This window comes from Theobroma umbraticum, unplaced genomic scaffold (assembly GCF_002168275.2).
Source record: "Theobroma umbraticum cultivar Fairchild unplaced genomic scaffold, ASM216827v3 scaffold_51.0, whole genome shotgun sequence".
NCBI classification, from domain to species: Eukaryota; Viridiplantae; Streptophyta; class Magnoliopsida; order Malvales; family Malvaceae; genus Theobroma; species Theobroma umbraticum.
In genome coordinates, this window is record NW_018397260.1 from 9,222,325 (window position 1) to 9,248,948 (window position 26,624).

Consider the following 26,624-nt stretch of genomic DNA (forward strand, 5'->3'; position numbering starts at 1 on the left):
TTGCTGTGTTTCACTTTGCTTACAACCTGACTGTCTACACAGGGTTCAATTTACCACACGTTGACTGAACATTAAAACAACACAAGTTGCCAACTTCAGTTAAAGACCATTTAAGTTCCATTAATCCAAGGTTTTTGAGTACTCCAAGTTTGAAAATGATTTTGTTTGATGGGAAGATGACGGTGCTTGGCATTATGGTGAGCTTGAAGTTGAAAGGCGTTGGTCAAATAAGGGGGTCGGCCAGTCAATTCTAAACAGGAAGCGGAGCCCCTTTGGGTGAGTTCAGATTTCAGGACTGTCGAGCCCCCATTTAATAAGGTGAGTTGGCAATGCCATAGACGCATGTGTATCCTGACCGCTGCTGGGCCCTCTGAGTTTTATCGGTGGTGGGGTTTTTCTGGCGTTTCGAAACGATTACGCGTTTCAGAACAAATGGATGTTCCGTAAGCTTTCATGCTTGGTTTATGGCTTTAGGCCCCTGCACTAGGAACACGTTTCGGACATGTCATGTGTTTTGCTTTTTCCCATGCATTTGTGGTCGACGAGTCCCTGTTCTTACGTGGGATTGATGTAGCTCTTCGTTATCATGCAACTACCAGGCTCATGACTCATGAGTTCAAACCCATTTCACACCCATTTCGTTGGCAGCCCAAATCCCATTTTTGCCTCACAAAAGATTAACCGTCCTCATGGAGGAAGTTAAAAGATCGGCGAGCGGTGACGGTCGTGATTTTTTATTTTTTAATTTTTAATACATATATAAAATTTAATATATATATATAATATTATTATTATTATAATTATTTTTTATGCAAAATTTTATATTCTTCGTTTACCGTCGTTATTAGAGTTGAATGTCAGATTATGTTTGTAAACCCGAATGGTCAAATATTAATTAATTATTTACCTCCCATTGACAAAAGAAGACATGTTTTTCTTCTGTATGGCAGTACAATTTAGGATACGACAAGCATTAGTTCAAAGGACTAGAAAAGCAGCATTCCACTTGATACAAATAATAGAGCTTATAGATTCGCATATGAAAAACATTGTAAACATTAAACCACGATTTGCTATTTACCTATTAATTTCTCACTTTTCGTTACTGACCCCATAGACTTTCCTCGTGGCTCCACCAGAAAAAATGTCTCAAAATCAACATATCACAGTAATTAAGCATGTACGAGACTTAATTAAATCGTCACCAAACCCTTTCTTCAACCAGAATATATGAACCCTCTTTACAACCAAAATCTTCCATTTTCATGTTTTTAAATTTTGCATTAAATGTTTAATAAAATTCTTTTATTAATATCATTTTTATAGTCAAATTATTTATTTTTGTTGTTAAAATTCAAGATTTAAAATGTAAAAATTAAAATTTTTAATTCATAATATAAAATTATAAACTCTCAAAATAAAAAAAAAATTCCAATAAATTGCACGTATGCTGTACTAAGTTTTTTTCATGCAACGTGAACGTAATTTTACCGAGGAATAACTAAAACAAAACTCAGAGTTCGGCCACGAGTTATCTGCAACAAGGCTGCACGCCTTCTCGATCGCTGGTCTAAAGTTTGACGTTTGGACATGGGATGGTGTAACGTATCTAATCGAATCTAATGATTAGGTCTGGAGTATGGAAAGTCTACTTAGATTTGTTTAAGCCTTATGCTTGTTTTGTTGACTTTCCTGATACACCTAATTTGACTACACCTGCTTTCGTAGACATTGAATATCTTGAGTTATATATACAGCTAAAGTGTTTACATGAAAATCTTTGCTAATACCACGGCCACTTACATGTCTTTCTGCATGTAATATAAATCTGCTGCTTCTGCTTGGATGGCTCTGTCTTGGGTGTCATTGAGAATCCAAACCCAGTTCAGAAAACAAGGGGGAGGGGGCCCTAGCTGTATCTACCGTCCCATCTTTGGAAGCTGAGTCAAATTAATGCCTGCTGACCAGCACGATATCCTTGACCGTGTGGCTTCTAGTTATAGCAAGTGGTCACGCACGTTTATTAGTTCTGGCTGGTTGAAGCCTAGGCTTGCAATAACTGACCCCGCCATGATTATGGGGGTTACTCTCAAGCATGTTTTACCAAGGTTTCTGCCCACTAAGAAAAACAGAGAAAGGTGGAGACAGAAGATGGAAATTTGTGAATCAATACGGATGCTGGTCAAGAATAATCAGCAATGGAAAATTCAACAAATCTACTTGGCCTTTTGGTGTTTTCTTAAGTAATCAGGATGATCAAGAAGAGAGATTAATGGAGGAAGAAATCATAGGTAAGTGCAGGAACTTTTACTGTTGCAGGGAAGAAACAACTGCTAATCTGTTGAACTGGTCACTTCGCTTTTAGTATTGCGTCAAGATTGGCAGAAAAAGCGAGGGATTAAGTGATTCGTATCTGTAAACACAAAGAACCGGTTTCTGACAATCTAAGCGACTTCAAAATTGTAAGTTGACTCTTGGTTGACCTTTTAGGCTAATTTCTTAATCCAATCATCCAGATAAGTTAGAATTGACAACCATGTTAAATTCTTCTTTGATAATTTGCCAAAGATGAGAATAACAAGGAAATTGCTTGGAGAAACAGTTAAATTGTCGAAGCAAGTGACTTTGATTGTCAATGAAACGTTTAGACCTTATCCTCCCTGTTGATGTTAATGAGGAAACCAACAAGGAACGTTGTGTTAGGTAGGCTCGACATTCCTGCTGGCACAGAAATTCCTGGTAGGACTGGCTGCTATATATCCATCATGATCCTTACATATGGGTAAAAGACGCCAATAGGGCAATCCTTGGAGATTTAAAGAGGCTCGGTCCTTTGGCCTCATTTTTGCCATTTGGGTTGGGGCCTAGAATCTGCACAGGTCAGAATTTAGCCATGGTTCGTGTTCGCTATGATCCTCGAGGAATCTTCTTTTGTAATGTCACCAGTATCTGTTCATGCACCGATGGTGCTTATGACCCTGCAGCCTCAATATGGTTCAGAGATCCTGTTTACCAGGAGTTTGGATTGAAGATTTGCATGGGGCATTTTAGCATGTTTACAACATATTAAGGATTTGCAGTAGGCATAAATCTTTCAATTTATATATTCTATAGCACATAAGTTACAACTTGGAATCCTTGGATGTGTATATGGAGTGGCCTTATGCTTATTTTTTGGCTTGCAGCAGGATCATCAATAAGACAATAAGCCAGCAGATTAGATTTTCTAAAGAATTGCAATTTAATATCTCAAAAGTCAATTTTATTTGGAAATTGGTATTGGCTCGTTCACTTTTGAGTCTATTTTCTAACACTGCAAGTAGACCATGTAAGTCCAACGGTTGTTAAAAAGCAGAGTCATCAAAGCATTACTTTACTGAGTTAAAATATAAACAAATACGACGCTCCTTGTGAACTCTAATCCCTATACCAATCCACCATTAACTGCCCCAGGCTTTAGAGATACAGAGATATTTCACTAATGAATTATCTAGTTCTTTTCTTCATAGCATTTCTTTGCATCTGTCTCTTGAAACTTGTGTACGCAATCGTATGGATCCCCTGGAAGATCCAAAACCACTTCAAAAAACAAGGAGTAACAGGCCCTGGCTACCGTCCGATCGTCGGAAACTCAGCTGAGATCCGCCGTCTGTTTGCAGAAGCTCTGTCAAAGCCAGCTCCACTTCACCACCACGATGTACTTCACCGTGTCGCTCCATTCTACCACAGGTGGTCCAACATGTATGGGAAACCGTTCTTGTATTGGTTCGGGTCAAAACCGAGGCTGGGAATATCCGATCCGGATATGATCAAGGAGGTTGCTATGAACACGGGCGGGGCGTTTGATAAGATCGGGTTTAACCCGATGTCCAGGATGCTCTTCGGACAGGGACTCGTGGGGTTAGAAGGTGAAGAATGGGCCTTTCACAGGAGGATTGCAAACCAGGCCTTTAGTATGGAAAGAGTTAAGGTAAACCAAACTACCTCCCTCTCTTTATATAGTATGGGCCTCAATGATTTTTCAGCGGCTAAGCCCGTCTGTCTAACTTTCTCCTCACACATTTTGACTATGCAACTAACCAATGTAAAACCAAGTGTACTTGATTCTTTACTGGGTTGCAACAGGGATGAAAAGTTTGTTTATATTGGTGATGGGCCTGATGGCTTCCATGACCAAAGATGGATTTAGTAGCAATCATAACTCAATACTGATACTATTTGTATCGGGTAAACGCCTGCACAAAATGTTTTGAGCAGGGTTGGGTACCAGAAATTGTGGCTGCTACTGCTAAAATGCTTGAGAAGTGGGAGGAAAACAGAGCCGGGAGAGATGAATTCGAATTGGAAGTGAGTAAAGAACTTCATGACCTCTCTGCTGATGTTATATCCAGAACAGCATTTGGAAGCAGTTTTGAAGAAGGAAAACGTATCTTCATGTTACAAGAACAGCAGATGAAGTTTTTCTCTGTGGCTATAAGAAGTGTCTATATCCCAGGGTTCAGGTCACCTTTTTCTTTTTTCTTTTAATTTCTTAAAGAAATTAAGTTGCTTATCGACTATGCAAGCATATATATTGTATTCAAAATTATATACTGGTAAATTAATTGGAAGGAGTGGTCTGGTGACTGGTTGTAACGTATTCCATGCCTAACTTATACCACATATGACAATTGAAGCCAGGTAATTGTTGTGTCAGGTTTTTGCCTACTAGGAATAACAGAGAGAGGTGGAGACTAGAGAAGGAAACTCGTGAATCTGTACGGGCACTGATACGGGGTAACAGCAAAAGAAGAGAAAATTCTTCAAGTCTACTTAGTCTTTTGATGTCTTCATATAAGAATCAGGATGATCAAGAAGAGAGGTTAGGCGAGGAAGATATAATAGACGAGTGCAAGACCTTTTACTTTGCAGGAAAGGAAGCAGCTGCTAATGCTTTATCGTGGGCACTTCTGCTTTTGGCATTGAACCCAGAATGGCAAGGCAAGGCACGAGAAGAAGTGGTTCGCATCTGTGGAAATGATAAGCTTCCAGTTGCAGAGAACTTGAACGACTTGAAGATTGTAAGTTTATTTCCTGACTGATCTGCGAAATTCAAATTGATCTGGGAGAATTGTTTGTTGGTTAAACACTGGCAGTAGCACGCATGCTAACTTCAGCTTTTTCATGTTTAAGATCAAAACGATACATTGCAATTGAACATATCCTGCTTTCTCATAGTAACAGGTTGGACATTGCATAATTATGAACAGGTGAACATGATAATCAATGAAACACTTCGGCTCTACCCACCAGCAGTGATGTTGATGAGGCAAGCACGCAAGGACGTTAAGCTAGGGAAGCTCAACGTTCCTGCTGGTACACAGCTCTATTTGGCACTGACTTCTGTTCATCACGACGCTGACATATGGGGAGAAGATGCTAACAAGTTCAACCCCTCGAGATTCATGGAGTCCCGAAAGCATTTAGCCTCGTTTCTTCCATTTGGTTTGGGCCCGAGAATTTGTGTTGGCCAGAATTTAGCCATGGCCGAGTTGAAAATTGCTCTAGCTATGATTATCCGGCAATATTCCTTGGCAGTGTCGCCTACTTATGTTCATGCCCCTATGCTGTTCATCACCCTGCAGCCCCAATATGGTGTACAGATGCTCCTAACAAAACTCTAAGGGCTCTTAATCGATGTAAAATAGATGCAAAGATGGTCTTCTTTGACACTACCGTCTGAGCTCATATGCGAAGAAATCTTTGATCGGAAAGAACAAAATTTGCTTGTTAATGTTATAGCCTTATCATAATAATATTTTGTGATTATATCATATACTATATAAAAGATAGTATAAATTTTAGTTTTCATCCTATTTAGAGCATTACATTTTTTAGCTTGAAGAAGACTCTTGTTACTCTAAAGTCTACACAAACAACGGTTAGATCATTGATGTATACGTAAAAGATTTTCAAAGTTTCCATGGCATAATTTCTTAATATTATAACGATTAAGTTACAGCATGAAGATTTGAATTCGAAAATTATTTTAAAATAAAACTTAAATATTATAATGTGTTTTGATTATGTATAAAAGATGACGGTTTTTTATATATTGAACCAGTTATTTTAATTAAGATAGATTTTTTTATTTATATTAAATGAAGAATTAATTCATTATTCCTTTAATAATTTACTAAACAGATAGAAAATCAAAGGACTTGATTTAAACCTTTTAAGGTCGAAATACTGAAATATGAAAGGAAAAACAGGGTTAATTCGAAAAAAGGAAAAAACTTTTGGGCCAAAAACCTAAAATCCAAAATCTATACTTTGCGCTTGCAATCTTCAACAAACCTTCCAAGCAATTTGGACAAGAAAACATGCCTCATTGCGAAGTACACAAGACGTCCGGCTTCAACAACATTCGGAATACCGTTAAGCTTCAAAAGACAATTCTACCCTCTCCCAAGCCCCGAAACAACCGAAATCAGCGAGTAAATTTTAGCTTATCTAACAGTCAAATCCGTCACTTCATAAATGCAATGTTTTTGGTCAAAATAAAAATCTAAATCTCTCACTAAAAAAAATCCCCCAAGTTAATAAGAGAAACCTTTTAGCGGCTTTTATTTGTCAATTTTCCCTCCCTATAACTATTTTTAGGGTTTCAGTTGCGTTAGCCGAGCTCCCTTTCCAAGAACTTTCTCGACTTCTTTCTCGGATATTTTCTTTTCCCACCGTTTCTTGCCGGAGAAAAGCTTTGGAGTCTTTTGTTTCTTTAAGGTTTATAAAGACAACTAGACGGAAGAACCGGATTCTGGAATTTCGCTCTAAACCGATCGGTTCATTTCCTGTTTTTCCTGAACTTTGGGGTTAGGGTTTCGATTTAATCTTTTTGGTCTTGATGGCTCTATGAAGGTGAGGCTCCGTGCCTTGTTCATTTTCCGTTCTCTTTTACGAGTGTTGACTTCTTGTTCCGCAAATTTTTATCCTTTTTTTCTGGTAGATAATTATCTTGACGAGCTGATTTGGAATTAATTGTATCGTATATAAGCTGCCCCTTGGTTTTATGAGAAATATCTCGTAAGGATATGATTCCCTTAATTGGCGGATTTTGATTACAAATCCATTTTTTTCGTTGAAATTAAGATTAAGTGAACATTGCTATTTGGAATTTCATCGATTTTGTTTAATATTCTCGAGATTTATAGTATTAACCGTTCGATATCCTCTTTTTTGTCTATTGGTTTCTTTGTTTATTTCTTGGTTTGTTAACTTGTTATCTGCAAACTTCTTGGTTTTTCTTTTCAGGTTTCTTAATTCCTGCTATATTGCGAAGGGAGAGCAGGAATTAGCTATGTTTTTAGTAATCTAAGGTTTAGTTGTGTTAAAAAGTTATGAGATTTTCTTGTGCATGTAGTAGTGACTTTTGTGTTCTCTGTAATAGACGGTTGGAAGCAAAATTGCTTTGCTTAAGAAGATAAGATGCCATCTACCCTTTTTGGGAGACTGAGGAGTGCAGTTCAGAATGGAATCCAGAGAACAGAATGTGGGCTTCAAGATTCGATTGAGGTTCTGATTGGGACAGGGAAGCTAGGGTTTGAGAATTGTAGGTTATTTCATTCTTTAAGATTTTCTGGGCTTGCAGATTTGCAAGGTCTTTTGCAAACAGGGACTTTTTTGGCTGCAAGATCAGATTCTCTGTTGGCTAATCGAAGAAGGAACATTTCTGTTGTCGGTGCATTTTCTCGAACAATTTCTGTTCCATCTGTATCAGGCCCTGCCTTCCAGGTTTGTGGGTATCACATTGATTGTGCGCTTGCTGATACCAGTCAAATACCACCATCAGTTAGCAAATTTCAAAGTAAACCTATGGCTGCTTCTGGTTCTAGAGTTGTATTTGGTGAATATCTTGTTGATTCATTAAAGTTAAAGCATGAGCACCTTTCACCGTCAACAAGTAGTGCTGGCATCTTCTATGGAAATCGAAACTTGAGTAGTGGCATAAAAGCTACAATGAGTTTGAAAAACCATGAGAAACCTAACAATTCTCCAATTTATGGATATGTCATGTATACTGTTGGAAAAAGATGGTGCAACTTTAATCCTTCTTCGGGGTCAGGTTCAAGGGCTTTCCATAGTTCATTGCCTTCTTGTTTATCAGCTGGGACTGCCCCTGATGTTTCCTTTGATAATTCTGGACGAGAAGAACAGGTTGCAAATTCTTCTGTGTCATCAGATGAGTATGTTCTCTGTGCTGTTTCTAATTTCCTTTTATTAAGTCTTTTTAATATTTTATGTAATTTATATTTATGCTGTGTTTGACACTCATGATAGGAAGATTTCTGCTGGCAAAACTCTGAAGCTGCTTTCAGGATCATGCTATCTACCCCATCCTGACAAAGAAGATACTGGAGGAGAGGATGCTCATTTCATTTGTGTGGATGAACAAGCAATTGGTGTAGCTGACGGAGTTGGTGGCTGGGCAGACCTGGGTGTTGATGCAGGGCAGTATTCTAGGGAACTCATGTCTAATTCTGTATCTGCTATCCAAGAGGAGCCAAAGGGTTCAGTTGACCCTGCAAGAGTCTTAGAGAAAGCTCACTCTAGCACAAAAGCTAAAGGTTCCTCAACAGCATGCATCATAGCACTCACAGACCTGGTAAGCCATTTCTGTTCTGGGCTTGGCTAATGTGTTGAGTGTTCCAATTCTAACATGAGTAGCTTTTTCCTGAAATAGTTATTTGGCACTCAAGCACTCTCATCAAAACCAAAATATCTTTGCTTTCCATGAACTGATGAATCAATGACCTGCAATTGATGTCTTCGTCCAAACAAATTTATTAGGGATTGCATCGGTTATGTGGAAGGTAACCTAAAATGGGCAATGACCAGAAGTTTCCCCCCTAGCATATGACCTGTGACTTGTGGTAGCTTGGTAAAACTTGAAATGATGAAGGGTCAGAACTCAGATTGAGGCTTTGTGTATTAAGTTACATTCTCTTCCACCAAAATTGCATAAATTACCTCCTTCTTCTTTGTCCTTTAAAGGATAATTGGATGAAGTTACTTGCTGGGACAATATATTTATTTTTTTGGTTTTCACTGCAGGGTCTTCATGCTATAAACTTGGGGGACAGTGGTTTTATGGTTGTTCGAGATGGGTGCACAATATTTAGATCCCCTGTGCAGCAGCATGATTTTAACTTCACATATCAACTTGAGAGTGGGAGTAATGGTGATTTACCTAGCTCTGGTCAGGTAGATACACATGTCCCTCTTGTGCTTATAGAAAACGACTCTTATTTTGACTTCATGTATAATGAAATGTTGATTGCGTAATCATATAAATAAAATGTTTATGCTCTGACAGATTTTGGCTTAAGTGGTCCTGGGATGTTAGATGGTTGTTTCTGCTGCCTGTTTCCTGTGGCTAATAACTTAAATATTTAAATGGGGGAGGATACACTTTTATATTTCTTGATAAGTCAACCAAATTATTTATTAAGCTTTGGATAGTTGCGTGTTTCCATTCCTATTACTTCTTTTGTACCCTTTATTTATTTCCGCCTTGCTGTTTTAAACAAGAATTTTCCAGTTTGATTATTATATTTGAGGCTTTAGTTTACTCGACTGATTGTGAAATATCTAAATGATCTAAATCTTCTGGTCAAATCAGGTTTTTGCAGTGCCTGTTGCTCCAGGAGATGTAGTCATTGCTGGCACAGACGGACTGTTTGATAACTTGTACAATAATGAAATTACTGCAGTGGTGGTTCATGCGGTGAGAGCTGGTTTGGGGCCTCAAGTGACTGCTCAGAAGATAGCAGCATTGGCACGGCAACGAGCACAGGATAGAGACCGACAGACACCTTTCTCAACTGCTGCCCAAGATGCTGGGTTCCGTTATTATGGTGGAAAGCTTGATGACATCACTGTTGTTGTGTCATATATTACTAGCTCCGAGGAAGTATGTCTCTCTTTCTCTTGCATTTGCTCTTAGTCCTTTTGATCCTTTTAGGGAAAGTAAAAATAAATAAAGAGGAATTTGCTAGTTTCATATGTTACTTCAGAGTTCATGCTAAAAGCCCGTGTTTTCTTTGTTTGGCTAGAAAAGCCTCTAGTTTGCATACTCTTCTCTCAAACACACATGACTTGAGTGTTCCTACCAAGCATCTGGATTTCCTGTTTTTTTCTTTTTAATATCTCCATTAGTCGAACTCTTTTTTTATTTACTTCTTCTTCTTCTTTACTTAACCAGCCTCACTTCTTGAACATTAATTTAGGCTTCAAGGCATAAGAGTTGAATTTTGGGCAGTCGCCTTCAGTTTGACCTACATCAAAATGAACTTTTGGGAGTGACTCCATTTGGGTGGCATTCGTGAAAATTATTTACCGCCTTGCCTTTTGATTTCAGAAAACAAAATTAGCCTATTAAATCCACTTGTTCTACATAACCATTAAAACCGGATTATGATAAATCATTTCATTACATCCTTGCTCTCCTTATATCAGACCCTGGGCTGATGTCTTCATGTTTACATAACAAGCTTGCTAATATCTTTTAACTTTTAGTTATGCAGGAGAACAAGTCTTCTTGAGCACGTGCAACTGTTGTAAGGGGAAGTTGACATTGAGGCCATCCAATTTTGTTTTTAGGAAAGCAAATCCTGAAGTTGATCTCAGTTGGCTTTGGAGGATCTATCCCTTGTTCTTTAGTTAGAATTTAGCTACGAACCGCCTCTCTTTTAGATAAAAGTTTTTGTCTTATTCCCTTTATGCCCTCCCTCTATCAAAAGAGTTGGTGAATGAGAGATGCTCCCCATGTTCAAACCACAATTGTTCTTGTATATAGAATTGCATATTTTAGTATATGAAATGAAATGCTCTTGTTGGCAATGAAAATGAAGCAAATAATGGGTTTTCTTCTTCTCTCATATTTATAGTTATATTTAGACCTGTCAAAATGGGCTTGGTCAGTCGGGTCAGTCTATTTTTTTTAAAATATGAGACGGGCCGGGCTTAAAAATTTAAGCCTGTATTAAAATCGGGCCTAAACGAGTTAGCCCATTTAGGACTGAGGGTTGATCCGGGTTGGTACGGGCCAGCCCGGCGGGCTGCAGGGGGGAACCGGGACTCGTGGGAGCCGGAGGAGGGGCGGCAGGGCCGCAGGGGGGAACCGGGACTCGTGGGAGCCGGAGGAGGGGGGGGGCAGGGCTAGCCCGGCCCGGCCCATGAGCTAGCAAGGGTTGGGCTGGGCTGAACATTTTGTAGCTCATATAAAATATGGGCCGGGCCGGGTCAGCTTATATTTTTTCAGCTCACAAGGGCTATGGCCCGGATGGGCCGGGCCGGCCCATATTGACAGGTCAAGTTATATTTATTGTATTAATTAATATTAATTTAAATCCGACCAGCTGTTTCCCATATCCACTGGCCTAAACAAAGCCGGCTAAGTTGCGATTTGGATCCAGATGACAGTGGAGAAGTCAATGACTCTTTTAGAACCGTTGGATCATTTGTTTTTCAACTATGGGAGTCGTCATCAAACCGAAGGGTCTGATTCAATCTTTCTCCCCGTAGTCAATAGCATATTCGCGAAGCACCGAATCCGACCTCCTCAATGTCCTGTGGCAGAAAGCCAAAAGGACAACTTCGCAGCGACGACTATCCTCTTTCCTTTCTGTATCTGTCTAAATTTTAGTTCCCACGTTAGAGTTATGGGCCAAACGCCAAAAGGAGCAAAAGCTTAGAATTGCCTACTGGCCAAGCGATTGATGCGATAGGTAAAGGAAGAGCCTTTCGCTTCCTCGTCTCTCTTTCTGCGACTGCGTTTCAGTGTTGGACTGAGTTGAAAGGAGGATGGCGGGTCGTAGGGACAAAGGGCAGTCAATCCGCGGATCTCGAATTGCTATAGCCATTGTGATCGGAGTTCTTCTTGGCTGCGTCATCGCTTTCTTTTTCCCTCACGGACTCATCAACCCAACTCCCTCTGTTCCAAATCGTCGAATTGGCAAAACCAATTTCCAGGTTTTCAACCTTTCTTTCATAAAAATTTTCATTGGTTAATGTTTTCTTTAAGATTATTAATATTAATCTGAATTTTGTCTTGCTAATGTGTTAAGTTTGAATTGGACTGAGTTGACTTTGGAATTATGAGTGCTATTAACGGTGTTAACTCTTTCTTCAGTCAAAAAGGATTTGTTTTAGAGTTGGGTGTTCAAGGAAAGCAAAGGATTTAAATTATCTTTGATTTTAGTAGGAAATTCACTAATGCTAGTCTAACCTTCACTTCTGGGACGCAGGGGAGAAGGAATTTGAAGCAGTTACGAAAACAAAAACGTATAGTACTATTTTATTCTCCCTTTTTTGGAGACCCAACAAAGGGTCATTAGATCGTCAGTAAAGCTGCACGGAAATTGATTAGCTCTATTGCTACACATGGCACGTAGTAGTAAGAGATTCTTGAAATCGGATTTGTTTTTGAGGACGTCTTCTAACCCACCTTTTACGTTTACTTGCAATAACTGGCTTCCATTTTCCTTAGCTTTGGTCCCCTTTAGGCTGTATCCTCCTGCCTTTTGTTTGACATTGTGCCTTGACTCTGAGCTCAGTTGGTCAACCCTTGGATATTTTGTTGCATAAAATGGGCAGTGGCTGATTGCTAGTAGTGGAATTTAATGTTATGATCTGCACTTTAATGATGTGTAAAGGACCATGGACTTTCTTCTTATCGTGGGATACCCGAACGTTGTAAAGTTAGTATCATCTTGTTTTTTCTTTGTTATTAGTTGTCTGATGTGTGTACTCTTGTTTTGTCTTTTTTCTGCTATTTGTTAGATTGGTTCTTCGTCATGTGAATCCTCAGAGCGGATTAAGATGCTGAAGTCTGAGATTGTATCACTATCAGAGAAGAATTCTGAATTAAAGAAGCAGGTCAGAGATTTGACAGACAAGCTACAACTAGCTGAACAAGGAAAAGATCATGCACAGAAGCAGTTTCTGGTATTGGGTGAACAGCACAAAGCTGGACCTTTTGGTACTGTCAAGGCTTTGCGAACTAACCCAAGTGTTGTTCCTGATGACTCTGTGAACCCGAGATTGGCTAAAATTTTGGAGGAAGTAGCTGTTCAGAAAGAGCTTATAGTTGTACTTGCCAATTCAAATGTGAAAGAGATGTTGGAGGTTTGGTTTTCTAGCATCAAGAGAGTTGGCATACTCAATTACCTAGTCATAGCTTTAGATGACCATATTGTGGACTTCTGTAAGTCTAATGATGTTCCAGTGTACAAGAGGGATCCAGATGATGGTATTGATGCTGTTGGAAGAACAGGAGGAAATCATGCTGTCTCGGGATTGAAGTTCCGTATTTTAAGAGAGTTTTTGCAACTGGGTTACAGCGTTCTTCTCTCAGATGTTGATATAGTATACTTACAAAACCCGTTCAACCATCTTTATCGGGATTCTGATGTAGAGTCCATGACTGATGGTCACAATAATATGACTGCTTATGGATATAATGACGTTTTTGATGAACCTGCCATGGGTTGGGCTCGTTATGCTCATACAATGAGAATCTGGGTTTTCAACTCTGGTTTCTTTTATATAAGGCCTACAATTCCGGCAATTGAGCTTTTGGACCGTGTGGCGGATCGGTTGGCTCGGCAACAGAACGCATGGGACCAAGCTGTTTTCAATGAGGAACTCTTTTTTCCTTCACATCCTGGGTATGATGGGCTTCATGCTGCCAAGAGAACTATGGATTTCTACAAATTTATGAACAGTAAGGTCCTCTTTAAAACAGTAAGAAAAGATGCTAAACTGAAGAAGTTAAAGCCAGTGATTGTTCATGCAAATTACCACCCAGATAAGCTTCGAAGAATGAAAGCAGTTGTAGAGTTCTATGTTAATGGCAAGCAGGATGCTTTGGACCCTTTCCCAGATGGTTCTGATTGGTAGGAGTAGCACAGTTGAGGATCTCATATTGTGTTGTTGACCCATGGCTGGGCTCACCGGTTCTCAAGCTGCAAAGTCGCTTGATATGGGTAGGTTATTCTGATATTATCCTCTGAGAAAGTGTCGAATGTGCATCTTTATTCTCCTCCTTTCCTTTAATTTTTGCGTTGTATTTCTGCTGTAACATTGTGGGAAATTTTACAAGCACGTCAATTGATATTACTTGTTTCTGTATTATGCATACTACAAATCTTATTAAGGTTTTTGTTGTTTTTCATGATAAAGTCTTGCTGCACTTCTGCATCGTACTTTGTGTGATTATCTTTCTGGATTTATAATTGTCCAAATTTACTGAGAAATTGCAAAAATAGGATAAAGTATAACCAGGGTGGAAATGAACAGGAGCCTGGTATGCTGCTTGTTTAATGTCAACTTGTCTAAAGGAGACATGAACAATGGGTTGTTTTGAGCATCAATGAACCTTTGTCTCAGGACCTCAATTTACCCTTACGTTTTGAGGGTGAACACTTGAGATTTCCGAGTTGCCAATAGAAGAGAGCAGGGGCGAGGGGCACTCTTCAATCAATCGAATTATAGTAGCTAAAGTCTAGATTCTATCAATTACTACTATTAGTATAATTGTTAGCTACAATGATAGTTCCTTTATCCACAAAGACCCTGGCCTCCAAGCCAGTAAAATTTGCTATTCATAAGACTGTTATCCACAAGGATTTTGCATCCATTACTAACTATTACAACTATTTTCGATAACGATTCTGCACCCAATCAGGGTTTGAGCGTTGTGCTCCTCAGGCAAATCTCGTGAATATCATTCAAGTTTTAATATCCACAATATTTCATTTTCTATCATAAGCTTTTTGTCGTATTTCTTATGAACTTCTCTCTCTTTAGGCTGAATTTGGTATTGTGAATGTCGAACTTATTTTTAAGCATTTAATTCTTAAAAAGGGTTTCGCCCATCGAAAATATTATTTGATTATAAAAAAGTAATGATCAAAACAAATTATTATAAATAGTAATTATTTTATTGATAATCACAATGTTATTGTTGTATCTATAAATTATAACATGTAATTTTAATTTTATATAAAAAATCATGATAAGAGGACACGTATACGCTATATTTCTTAAATCTCTTTATAAGACGATATTATCGTGATTATAAATTCTCTAATAATTACATTTTGCTGTTGTACTTATTTAAGTATCAAAAGCAACCTCAGGTTGGTGTACCGAACCATGGTGGGAAGAAGACTTGTGGATGAGATGCTTCCGAACTCCTTTAATAAGACTTTGTTATTGTAATTATAAATTTCTAAAGCGACCACTCATAACCTACTCAAGACCTGTAATCTCATTCTAAACAAACTGTAATTTGCACTCTTGCCAATTGGATCTGAACCTCAAGGCATTTTGCATTCAAAGGTAGGCCCTGGAAAGGATGCAACTGGAACCCAAATTAATGGCAAATAAATCTTGTCCGGGCATTTCATCAATTGGCCAAGACAGGATTATTGTCTTTATTCCTGAAAAAAAAATAAATCCGGCAGATTCCGGGTACTAGAAGAGGAAAGACATGATAACAGGCTGTCGATATGACTTGACGTGGTGGAAAACGAACTCAGAATCAACCTTGAAACACAAAAAATGTTTTGAATAACGGTCACCAAGAGAATTTTTGAAAATTGTTCACTGAATGACAAAATAGACTTAACATCTCTTCCCCCACCCTACCCACTTTGTATTTTTCTTGGCATTTTTCATACTCTTATCCACAGACAATTAGACAATCCACTTCAGCTTTTGTGGCTTCCAATCTTTGCTAAACCTCACGAACATATAACCTCCACCCTGTCTTCTTCTTCTGCTTCCTTGCTTCCTTGTACTTTCTTTTTTTTTTTTCTTTTCTTCTCATCTAAATTCCTCAACATGTTCACTTTCTCTCTGCAATTTGATTCAGGTTACATATTGTAGCCCGTTTTGACAGTTTACAAAACGTCACCAAGCTTTCCCGCCAATTTTGAAGATGCAGAGGTTTTCACAGAGAGAAAGCGTTCTTTTAGGCTTTAGCCCTGAGAAGGCATTCGTGGACTCGAGTTCTGGTCCGAAGAGTCCAGGTAGAAACTCAGACATAGATTTTAACGACGTCTTTGGTGGTCCGCCGACGCGGTCAGCTGTTCAAGGGACACGGTACAGTTTCGGTGAAATCACGGGTTCATCTGGTTTCAGAAGAAGTGAGGAAACGACTGCTGCATCACTGAATCCGTGTTCTGGTTTAAGCGAAAAGCCCGTGTTCGGTGAAGAAGTTCTGAGCAGCCGGAGAAGATACTCGAGAAATGATTTCTTCGATGATATTTTCGGAGGGAACGAGTCTTCGAGTTCTTCTCCAAGAAAGTATGAGATGAAGGACCCATTTGCACCAGGTTCGCAGTTATTGAGTCCGGCTATGCCATTGCCACCCAAGCTTGAACCTTTTGGGAGTTCGATTCCTGCTCAATTCAGGTTCTGCTTCACCTTTTTGGTCCTTCAAATTTTCTTATCATTACTAGATAAGACAAAAGACAAATAGCTTAGAAATGCAGGAATACTTACAGTTCAGAAACTGCCATAGCTCACTTCTTGCCCACACCTTACACTTACACCTGACAGAGATCAAATTAAAAAAAAAATGTTTTTTGTCTGTTCTTGCAGATTTTTTTCAGTTTCTTAGTTATGTTAGATCTTCTAGTTTTCAAATGCATTAGAATCTTTCATGTTTTGGTTGCATCTGTACAGTCTGACGCATGTTATTATATGTTAGAAAACTACTACATTCTTCTAGTTGATTCATGCCCTTTATTTTCTTATCTTGTGTTGTTGATTGATTGAGGGCAAATCCAATCTCTTCAAGTGTTGAAGGATTGTTCAGTTTATTCTTTGTGCGCATTGTTTATTGTTTAAGTTTGATGTGAATCTGTTTCCATGGGTTCTGCCAATGGCTTAATTCTGCTGCCTTGAACTTCCCAGCCTTCGTGCCAAATTGAACAAAGGAATGGACCTCCCCACATTTGGCTCCCCTACTCGTAGCACCTATAGATGCAAGGATGGCTCTTCAGATGGTTCAAGTTATTATGCCTATTCTCCTCTGTCTAGATTCTCAGGCCAAGCAAATCAGGATAAAGAGGAACTGAGAAATTGTTTTCAAACATCTAATCGGTTTAGTGCTTTGTCTCGGGAGTTATCTATTGATAGTGAGGAGTCAACAAACTTGAGCAAGTATGATGAAACAGAAACAAAAGGCAATTCAGATAGTTCAGATTTTTCGAAAAATGGCAGCCACTTTCACTTCTCAATATACAAATGGGCAGACAAAGGAGGCGTACCGTTAGCCATTCCTCTAAGAGGAAACGATAGACTCAAAGAAAAGGATAAACTGCAGAGGTGCTCAAGTGCTAATGGATGGATAGGATGTGAAAATATAGCAACGGAGCCAAAAGCAAAATTGAATGATGCTTCTACTGTTAGAATGTCAAGATATGGTAAATCTTTTAGAGTAGAACATGGGAAAAATGACAATGGCTCTCTTATTGATTCAAGAAATGGGGACGGAGGACCGAGTCGAATTATCGAGGAAGACAACATTCCCAAGTCTGAGTCAGAAACCATAAGCAGCCTTAAGAGTACTGATAAGAATGTTTCTGGTGACACTGTCTTGCACAGTTCAGGAGCAGAAGAAAAAACCCATTGTTCCCTTCCTCGGATAGAAGTTTCTGCAGTTGGTAAAGAAACTCAAAAGCCTCAGTCAAAACCTCTGAATTTGCTTTTGGACGATGATGATGATTATGATAAACAAGGTAAGTCATATTCCACATGATAGGTGTTGCTGCTGATGTTCTTGTTTCTCACACTATTTCTTTTATATATGCAGGTAATAATGAGATAACTAAAAATGCTCGAACAAAAGAAATTTCCAAGAAGAGTGCCAAAAAGTTATCTGAAATTCTAGATGGTCAAAGCATCAAGAAACAAGATGTGAAGAAAAAAGCAATTTCCAACAATGTGGAAGCTAGTAAAACAAGTGTAAAAAGTTCCCCTAGGAACTCATGGGATAATGGAAAAGGCAGAGTTAGAGGAAAGGTCAAAGAATTTATTAAAATTTTCAACCAGGATGCTTCATCAAAACTTAAGTCGGACACTGTCTCGAAGAGTCATAGCTCTAGAAAGAAGGAAAGAGATACTGTCAAGCCAGAGAATGAACAAAGTATTAGCATGACTGAAAGGGATGAGAAAATTCACACGACTAACATGCAAAAGAAGAAATCATCTTCAGCTATTCCTGTTAACGGTGCATCTGAAAAGAATCTGAATAGCTCAGTAAAAGATACCAGTATGTTCATCTATGCTTTAACTACTAACATGAACTGCTAATTATCACTTCTCTCTGCATTTCCCTGAACAGATCAAATCTTTTATATATAGATATATATCATGTGATATTTCTTTCAATTAGTACACTATGAATTTTCAAATGTTCAATACTAATTTTCCACTCATTCTGTTGGCATCAGTCTCTGATGGCTCCAAGACTGTTGTTGAAGATCCAGCAGAGTCATTTGAGCTAAACTTTTTGGTATGTGATTTATCTATTTCGAAAACTGTGGTGAAGTCATATACTTTCAATGGTATTAAGAATCTGAAATTTTAAACTGAACCCCTAATGAGCTGGTGCACTTTGGCTTATGAACAGATAGAAGACCTGACGCCAGAAGCTAAAATTTTGCCACCACTTGGCATTGATCCAGAAGCAATCCAGGTAACATAGAGTACACTAAATACAGAAATAACTATCTGCACAAACACCCATGTTGCTTCACATTTTTCAGCTGGCTACTCATTTAATGCAGGTCATTGATGCTAAAATACGGCAATGGTCCAATGGAAAGCAAGGAAATATTCGTTCACTGTTGTCAACCTTACAATATGTAAGTAGTAACGGACCAACTTCAATCATTATCTATTCTCAAGTAAAGCTATCTCCCGTGTCAATCTCCAAGAGCATGCAGGCCAGCAATGGTAAACTTCCCCGGAATTACTACCCAACTCTCTGGGGCACCTAAGAAATTATATCTTTTTTCATGAATCTCGATTTTAACTTCTGAAGTGAAAAGAGTTTAACATGCTGGTCAGTGGGTAAACCAATATTTTTCATGTTGCTCATTAAATACATAGAACTCACAATTGCCTCTTGTCAACAGTAACTTACATATCATGGTTCAATAAGGGAAAATGCCCTAAAATATTTGAAAACTTTAGGCAAAGTCACATAGGATGAAAGTTACACAGTTTGCCAGGGATATTACATTTTATTGTGCGTCAATCTGTTTCAATATTTCAATGAGGAAGTCACCCCATGTAAACTGGTCTTAACATGGATAAAGAGTGGTAAGAGATCCTCTTTTGGCCAGGATTAAGGAATATTTTCACTCATCAAGGGAAACAAATTATCGGAATTATTTTCTGTGATCTTGAGGCCAAAGTAAAGAACTTTCTTTTGTCTGTGAAAGACTAACATGGGTTGTATACACAGGTTCTTTGGCCTGGTAGTGGTTGGACGACAGTTCCTCTTGTTGACATAATTGAAGGACCTGCTGTGAAAAGATCATACCAAAAAGCTTTACTATGTCTACATCCGGATAAGCTACAGCAGAAGGGTGCTGCCTCGGACCAGAAATACATTGCAGAAAAAGTATTCGATATTCTGCAGGTAATGCATAAATTTGTGTAAACATTTAGTGATATGTTTTTATTACTTCTTTTCTTTAAATGGTGTCATTTTGATCTGATAGAGAACTTATCTTTATAATTCTTACTTAATGGTCTTTCATATTTGTACTGTCATGAAAATTGCCATCATGTCTAGAAATTCTTGGTGACTATAGAAGTAAAAGAACAACTTAGAAAGTTGTCCATCGTGCTGGTGCTGCCCTACCAAATCTGTTTCATACCAATAATTGTACTTCAAACAATCAACAAGTTTTGACAACTGGACCTTTACAAGCTGAAATTTCATGCACATGGGATGACCGGTTGTTCGCCCACAATCTGTTTAGCCGGCCAGCATTTCTTCTTATCTGGACAAATAGCATACATATTGGTCAAGTTTAGGCTCTTGTTAATCTTTTAGCCAGCATAATTTTTCACCTCGGAAGAACCCTTAAGCTGCAACTATCACCAAAACAAGACATGTCAAATATTTCCATGTGCTTATGTTTAAGCATCCATGGTCGTAAGACAAAATTTTGGTTTCAGCATGTTCCCTCTCATTAGTACCTCTTGCAATTTCAGGATGCATGGACTCATTTCAACTCACTTGGTTCGGTCTGATTCACTGTTTGCTCGAACGCCACGTTTCCATCAATCAGACAAAGGATGCAAAGTTACGTGCTCAGTGTCAGTGGAATGCATGCACAGGATTAATCCATCTTGTTTTCTTTATAGGTTGTGTAAGTCTGGTAACACCTTGGAAACACTTGTATCCCACACCCTATATTTGGAATACCCTGAAGATTAGGTTTGACAAAGTCCCAAAGTTTCCCACGAGGTTGTTCAGTGTTACACTCAAAGAATAAGCAAAAAGAAGGGAGATACAGCCACTTTCCATGGGGGAGAAAAATGGGGTTTTGAGTCCCCAGCCTGATCTCCTTTCTTTACCTACTTGTCTTTTGGTCGGAATTTCTTTTTGAATTCAAAATCTAGTAATCATTTGAGCCCATGCCACACAAGACCATTGCTTGATTCATTTTTCACGTCCTTTGGACCTATTCTCATTCGCAGTTTAGCACAGAGAAAAGTGAAAGGGATTGTGCACATTGGTCATTGTTGTTTGAACACTGTCGCCTAAAAAGAATATAAAGGTGGAGTACGGTTGGTCAATCCTTCATGTTCAATTTACCAGCCTTCCTGGCATAGCCAAACAACAACAAAACAAGTGCAGTTTTTACAACCATCTTTACACAAAGATGAAAAGATCTTCGAGATATCACGATCTATACCAATGTCTGTATTAACTTATTAAATCTCTCGATAATACACAGTCGATATGAATTCACGACTCCTTTTTAAGACCATGAAACACAGACTGTTTTGTTTACTGCTGGTATTTGTATTGGCCATTGAATTATGAACAAAATGGGAACTTGTCTTTCCTGTTTCCTCTTATTTTGAAATGAAATCTATAACATTCCAGTTGGGTACCACATCATGACCACTGACTTACAACGTGAGAAGCATTACTAATAAAATCATGGAAATCGAATTTTAAAAGGATTATCCATTATTCCAGTCCTTTAATTAAACGGAAAAACTTATGATGAGATGATGGAAAGAGAGGGTCCACCAGGTAGGGTGCATATTGGCTTCATGTGATCAGAGCCTGCACCAATGCGTGGGGAGGGGTCAGATATCTCTTACCCCTTTCTCACTCTCCCCAACTTTCATGCGTTTTGACCATGACTCACTTGTCGTTTTATCCCCCTTGTGGAAAAAACATTTGTCTTCTTCGGCACTACCACACGACCCTGAGCCAGAATTTTTGTACCTTAACCCTGTGCCCATTCCTTTTGTGCTTACAGTAAAAACTTTGAAAAAAAGTAGAGTTTTTTTTTTTAAAACTTATTGACTTTTTTTCTTTTTTACATTTTTACCTATTTGAACCAGTAATAATAACCTTGAAGTGATCATGACAAGTTAGTGCATGGGATTTGTCTTGGACAACTAAATTACACCAAATCTACTGTACAAACTTCTATGCTGTTTGAATAACATGGTACTATTCCCTATTTGTTCAAGAGAAAAGGAGGGGGAGAGGAAGAAAGGCTAGCATGGTAAAGTAAAGTAGAGTCATGAAAAGGAAATATTGATGACACATGAAAGCCTTTTAAAGAGGTAGACACACAAGCCACAAAAAAAGAAAAAAAAGAAGAAACTGTACCTCTCTGCAAGGAATAGCTGGCATTGTTTCTTTCTTTCTATTAGGCTATCTATCTGTAGTGTTTGTCTTTAATTGCCACTATGGAGTATAGACCTAGACAAATAATTGTATAACCATAATAATGTTCTTGTCATTGGATATGAATTTCATGAATCATGAATCCATCTATCTAACTTGCTAGACCCATTCTTGATTCCTCATCCTCTAAATAAATCATACAAAGGGTGGTTCGACTGTATTCCTATAAAATTCTAAAAAGTAAATCCTGTCTGCTCTCTTCACATTTTGAATTAATTTTTGTACATAAATTCTATTTTTAAAAAATTTTGTTAAGATAAATTATCAAGGTAACTTTTTTCAAAAGTAAAATTTATCTATAAAAGATTAATTAAAAAAGCATAAATAATATGTGAAAAATTCAAAATTAGGAGGATAAAGATAAAATTTACCGTAATTTCAAATAGAGAAAGGGGATAGAATGGAAATTATCCTCGTATTATTGTCGTCATTACGCGTTTGGAACATATGAAGACGTGGAAGGGAATGGGATTGGTCGGAAAATGAAGTCAACTCAATTTCCTCATATACAGCTAGGGATCTCTCACGTTAATGCGGGGACAAACTGCTGGAAACTACCGGATGCCGCAGGTGGCACACACGTGTGTCAGCATCCTATGAGAAAGACATGTGTGAAGTGAAAATAAAAAATCTATGTATATATTTAATAAAAATCAATTAATACTTGCACGAGCTTGTTGCTAACTTTGCTGTCTTTCATAATTTCTCCAACTTGTCTTTTTCTGATATAAGAAAATTGAAAAGATTTCTCAATTTACTAATAATATCCCAACCGAAGACAACCCTAAGATTTTATTTATACGTATTAATTGGCCCATTAAGCTAAGCCCCACCACATGTCCAATTAATAGAAAGTTGAAAATTTTTTATTTAGATGAGCTTTGTTTTTCCAAATAGCATATTAGGATAAGTTATAAAAATACTATTTAACAAAAAAAAACATGATTTTGATTTCCCACCTATGAGATAACTCAAAAAATTTTAAAAAAATACATAATTTATAATCAATTATTATTTTCGTGTAAACTTTTTAATTAATGTGACAAATTTAATTGTTTTCAATGATATTAACACTAATACATCAAATCTCATCATAAATCTGTAATTAAGCATGTTTGTAATAAAAAAAAGAAATATTATGGTAATTTATTAGTTCCAATTGTACTAAAAAAGGGTTTTGATAATGAAAATGTATTAGTATAGTACTTGATAAGATAAAGTGTAGATAAAATATTCTACATGAGAGAAAGACAAAAAGTGGGGAATAGTAGTTTTCAATAGAATCGAAATTAGTACTTTATGTGTAATTAAAATAAATAACATAAAATAAAATAAAGTAAAAAACCATGTTCTTTTCCTTGGCAGGGGAATCAGAAAAAAAAGAAAAGAAAAGAAAAGAAAAAGTGAAAAAACAGTAATATATCCGAAAGAAAGCTTGGCAGTGATTGAGCAGCGGGGTGAAAAATAAAAAAGGAAGATTGGGAGAGAGAGAGAGAGAGAGAAGGGAGAGACCGAAAGAAGAAAAAGAAAGAGAGAAAGAATATGGCTTTGCCAATTCTTCTTCTTCTTCGTCTTCTTTTTTAATCCTTTTGAGAGCTTTCCAGTTTTCAAAAGGGGGCTTCGAGCTTATCATTCTCTCATTTGTTATAGCATCATCTTCTTCTTTTGTTTTTCCTCCGTTCACCACCCATAGTCGTTTCAAATGCCAGCTGGCTTCGATTTTTTGTAATGGCGGTTGGTTTTCGTTGGACGCTAATTGGCCTTCTTCTCTGAATCTGTAGGATCTCTGTTTTCCACTTTTCTCTTCGCTTTGTTTCTTTTTGGAAACAAAAAATGTTTTCTTTGTTTTTTTTGGGTAGGATCATTGGTTGGAATTAAGGTTTTAAATCTGTCTGATCTATTACATTGTTGTTGTTTTGTCTGATTTATTGTTTTAGTTTCTGTTCTTTTCATATTCCTTTTGGTTGTGAACGGTTTCGAGTAGATCTGAAGTGATTCTCTTCTTCCTTATGAAATCTATTCTCTTTTCCTTTTTCCCACTTCTTGCTTTTCATGGAGGACCAATTAAGATTACCCCTTTTTTTTTTGTTTTCCAAACATAATAATATAAGACAATTTTAATGTGTTTTGAGTAATGCATTGAATATCTAGCTCATCCGGAGATGAATATGGGAAAATGCAGGACTTTGATGGTTGAACTTGCTGCTAAAACCTACTATTTTTGTTCTTATTAAAATTTTACCTTTAACTTCTTTTCATTGCTAAGTTTGAATTATGCTGTATTGGGTTTCTTTTGTTCTTTTCTTCCTGGCTCTGCGATTTCTATCTTCCTAGCAAAAAAGAAAATGAGTTTTGAGGGAAAGTTGTGGTATTTGTGTAGTTTCTATCTGAAATGAAGGGTTAATTAGCTAGCTTTGGAGTTTTGTATGCTATATTTTGATTAGTGTTTAACCAATTTTTTATACGTTGGTTTCGCCATTTTTCAAGTTGTTGGATTGGAACTTAGGATTGTTGAAGCTTTTGGCTTGAGCCTTACTTCTTTTTCTCTCTTTGTCACTGTTGTTAATCATAATTATTATCTTTTTGAGTTTATAAACTGTTTCCAAATTGTTTAATTATTAATGATGATAAGGATGGTTTCTACAATCAATCTTTGTCCTATGATGAAGCAGTATGCTTCTCTTTGTTTTTGACTTGTTTCATTCATTCTGTGTGGAGCAAAATTCATACCTCTTGAATCTTAGATGACCCTTAACATGCTTGGGACGAGTTCTGATGCTCGATGTTTGTTGTTGAATTCCATTAGAGGGATCTCAAATTTCAGTAGATGAAACTAAGGGATATCTGAAATGTTAAGTTCATGACAATGGATATGCTGCTTTTATTTGCTAAGTGTTTTAACCTCGATTACAAATTATTATGATATCTCCACCCAACGTGTTGTCTTAGTTATAAAAATACTTTTAAAGATGTGATGTGCTATAACTAGACCTTCTTTTGCAATCTTTGAGTGTGAAAGCATTGAATTCTGCTTAGAGTGTTCAAATGCCAACACAAAGACTGCAATTGCTGTAATCTGTAGTTACGTCTTTAAGACACATTTGGTCTCTAATCTCCTTTTCTTCTTTTCCAGTATCCCTTTGCTCTCTTGGTTTTGCCTCTCTCATGATTAATGTACTTTGCATAAATAGCTAATTCTTGCTAATTTTTCCCCAGGTGGTATAGGCATTAATTGAAATCTGGTCTTACCATTGAAGAAATATGGATTTTCAATCAAAGAAGAGATGGAAATCTGTGGTGCCACGTCTTTTGAAGAACAAATCAGCCTCTCGTTGTTTGTTTCCAAAGGTGAAGCCAGCTAGTTTTGATCCGGGCAGTGCACCAGTGTATCTCAATGTGTATGACCTAACACCCATGAATGGCTATTTCTACTGGGCAGGCCTTGGTATCTTTCATTCTGGTGTGGAAGGTAGGCTTGATTAAGTTTACTGTATGCTTTTGCCCTCTTATATTCATAATATCATTCAGTGCACTTAAATTTAATATGCGAAAGATGGACTTAACAATTCTTTTCGCATAATATTGTTATCTGCTTTTGAGTCCTAGTTTAGCTTTTCTGATCCTAACCCACACTGTACAGTTCATGGCGTCGAATATGCATTTGGAGCTCATGACTATCCAACCAGTGGTGTATTTGAGGTTGAACCACGACAATGCCCGGGCTTCAAGTTCAGGAAGTCAATATTCATTGGGACCACGTCACTGGACCCAATCCAAGTAAGGGAATTCATGGAGCGTAATTCGGCAAGGTACAACGGAGATACATATCACTTGATCGTCAAGAATTGCAACCATTTCTGCAAGGATATTTGTCACAAGCTTACTGGGAAACACATTCCTAAATGGGTAAATCGACTGGCTAAAATAGGTACGCTTACAACATCCCACCACTAGCGAGATTTCTTATATCACTTAACGCAAAGCTGAGTTTGTTTCAAGCAGTTTCTTGATATGGTGAATACTAGTTTTCTTGTTGCATTCCTTATCCCTCTGATATGTCCATGATTCCAATAACTTACCTCATCTTTTTAATCTTAGGTTCAATGTGCAACTGCATTCTTCCCGAAGCCCTTAAGACATCTGTTGTGCGGCACGATCCAAATTATCAACCATATGATAGTGAGCGAAGGAGGCTTAGATGCACCTTCAGCTGCCTATCTTCGGTGTCAATGCGACAGAAGTCTTCATTACTTATACAATCACCCTTAAGAGGCTGCCTACCGCCATGGGAATCAAAAAGATCGAACAATGTTTTACTGAAGGAAAGGTGAGAGACAGCCGGATGGGGTTTCCTTTGGCATCTGAGTGAATGTTCAGCAGGCAAGCTCCATAAGCTTTAATAGTTGAAGATTTCTATAGGAGTTGTCTTTCTAGTTTGTGGAGTAGGTTGTCATCTCTGTAACACTAATGTGTTGTTAAAATTTTTATAAGATGCTGATCCGTTCCTATCCGAAGTAGGCCGTTGTATTATCAATGCAGGGTTCTGGTGATGACACAGATCATCAACGATTAGAGAAAGTAGTATATATTTTCTGGTCTCTCAGTGTCGCACGACAATGTA

General features: G+C 37.8%; 5 protein-coding genes across 5 annotated transcripts; all 5 read left to right on the plus strand.

The window, feature by feature from the left end:
- Positions 1-1,778: 1,778 nt before the first annotated feature.
- CYP721A1 (cytochrome P450, family 721, subfamily A, polypeptide 1) lies at positions 1,779-5,850 on the plus strand. The gene is made up of 4 exons (XM_021429475.1): positions 1,779-3,970; positions 4,258-4,502; positions 4,697-5,060; positions 5,250-5,850. Exons 1-4 carry the CDS (start codon positions 3,482-3,484, stop codon positions 5,661-5,663), a joined length of 1,512 nt encoding a protein of 503 aa, XP_021285150.1. The 5' UTR covers positions 1,779-3,481; the 3' UTR covers positions 5,664-5,850.
- Positions 5,851-6,576: 726 nt separating this feature from the next.
- Positions 6,577-10,910, plus strand: LOC110417081 (putative protein phosphatase 2C 55). The gene is given in 6 exon segments (XM_089783563.1): positions 6,577-6,897; positions 7,291-8,289; positions 8,291-8,641; positions 9,091-9,240; positions 9,659-9,949; positions 10,563-10,910. Coding segments are annotated over 5 exon segments (1,635 nt in total). The 5' UTR covers positions 6,577-6,897; positions 7,291-7,464; the 3' UTR covers positions 10,581-10,910.
- Positions 10,911-11,512: 602 nt separating this feature from the next.
- Positions 11,513-14,169, plus strand: LOC110417269 (arabinosyltransferase RRA3-like). The gene is made up of 2 exons (XM_021429528.2): positions 11,513-12,009; positions 12,820-14,169. Exons 1-2 carry the CDS (start codon positions 11,842-11,844, stop codon positions 13,936-13,938), a joined length of 1,287 nt encoding a protein of 428 aa, XP_021285203.1. The 5' UTR covers positions 11,513-11,841; the 3' UTR covers positions 13,939-14,169.
- A 1,478-nt stretch (positions 14,170-15,647) lies between these two features.
- JAC1 (J-domain protein required for chloroplast accumulation response 1) lies at positions 15,648-21,064 on the plus strand. Its single transcript, XM_021429152.2, has 8 exons — positions 15,648-16,458; positions 16,963-17,789; positions 17,864-18,322; positions 18,504-18,565; positions 18,683-18,748; positions 18,840-18,917; positions 19,523-19,699; positions 20,281-21,064. Exons 1-8 carry the CDS (start codon positions 15,983-15,985, stop codon positions 20,317-20,319), a joined length of 2,184 nt encoding a protein of 727 aa, XP_021284827.1. The 5' UTR covers positions 15,648-15,982; the 3' UTR covers positions 20,320-21,064.
- A 2,373-nt stretch (positions 21,065-23,437) lies between these two features.
- On the plus strand, positions 23,438-26,601 carry LOC110416168 (PPPDE putative thiol peptidase family protein). The gene is made up of 4 exons (XM_021428040.1): positions 23,438-23,780; positions 25,220-25,472; positions 25,644-25,931; positions 26,102-26,601. The coding sequence occupies exons 2-4, from the start codon at positions 25,265-25,267 to the stop codon at positions 26,332-26,334; spliced, it is 729 nt and encodes a 242-aa protein (XP_021283715.1). The 5' UTR covers positions 23,438-23,780; positions 25,220-25,264; the 3' UTR covers positions 26,335-26,601.
- The last annotated feature ends 23 nt before the right edge of the window (positions 26,602-26,624 follow it).

Excerpts from the sequence above, each read along its gene's own strand:
- JAC1 (XM_021429152.2), top strand. The coding sequence starts at position 15,983 with ATGCAGAGGTTTTCACAGAGAGAAAGCGTTCTTTTAGGCTTTAGCCCT. Across the intron at positions 16,459-16,962 it reads TCGATTCCTGCTCAATTCAG|CCTTCGTGCCAAATTGAACA; the intron begins GTTCTGCTTCAC and ends TGAACTTCCCAG. Across the intron at positions 19,700-20,280 it reads AAGTATTCGATATTCTGCAG|GATGCATGGACTCATTTCAA; the intron begins GTAATGCATAAA and ends TTGCAATTTCAG.
- LOC110416168 (XM_021428040.1), top strand. The coding sequence starts at position 25,265 with ATGGATTTTCAATCAAAGAAGAGATGGAAATCTGTGGTGCCACGTCTT. Across the intron at positions 25,473-25,643 it reads CTTTCATTCTGGTGTGGAAG|TTCATGGCGTCGAATATGCA; the intron begins GTAGGCTTGATT and ends CACACTGTACAG. Across the intron at positions 25,932-26,101 it reads AAATCGACTGGCTAAAATAG|GTTCAATGTGCAACTGCATT; the intron begins GTACGCTTACAA and ends TTTTAATCTTAG.
- CYP721A1 (XM_021429475.1), top strand. The coding sequence starts at position 3,482 with ATGAATTATCTAGTTCTTTTCTTCATAGCATTTCTTTGCATCTGTCTC. Across the intron at positions 3,971-4,257 it reads TTAGTATGGAAAGAGTTAAG|GGTTGGGTACCAGAAATTGT; the intron begins GTAAACCAAACT and ends TGTTTTGAGCAG. Across the intron at positions 5,061-5,249 it reads ACTTGAACGACTTGAAGATT|GTGAACATGATAATCAATGA; the intron begins GTAAGTTTATTT and ends AATTATGAACAG.
- LOC110417269 (XM_021429528.2), top strand. The coding sequence starts at position 11,842 with ATGGCGGGTCGTAGGGACAAAGGGCAGTCAATCCGCGGATCTCGAATT. Across the intron at positions 12,010-12,819 it reads TTGGCAAAACCAATTTCCAG|ATTGGTTCTTCGTCATGTGA; the intron begins GTTTTCAACCTT and ends GCTATTTGTTAG.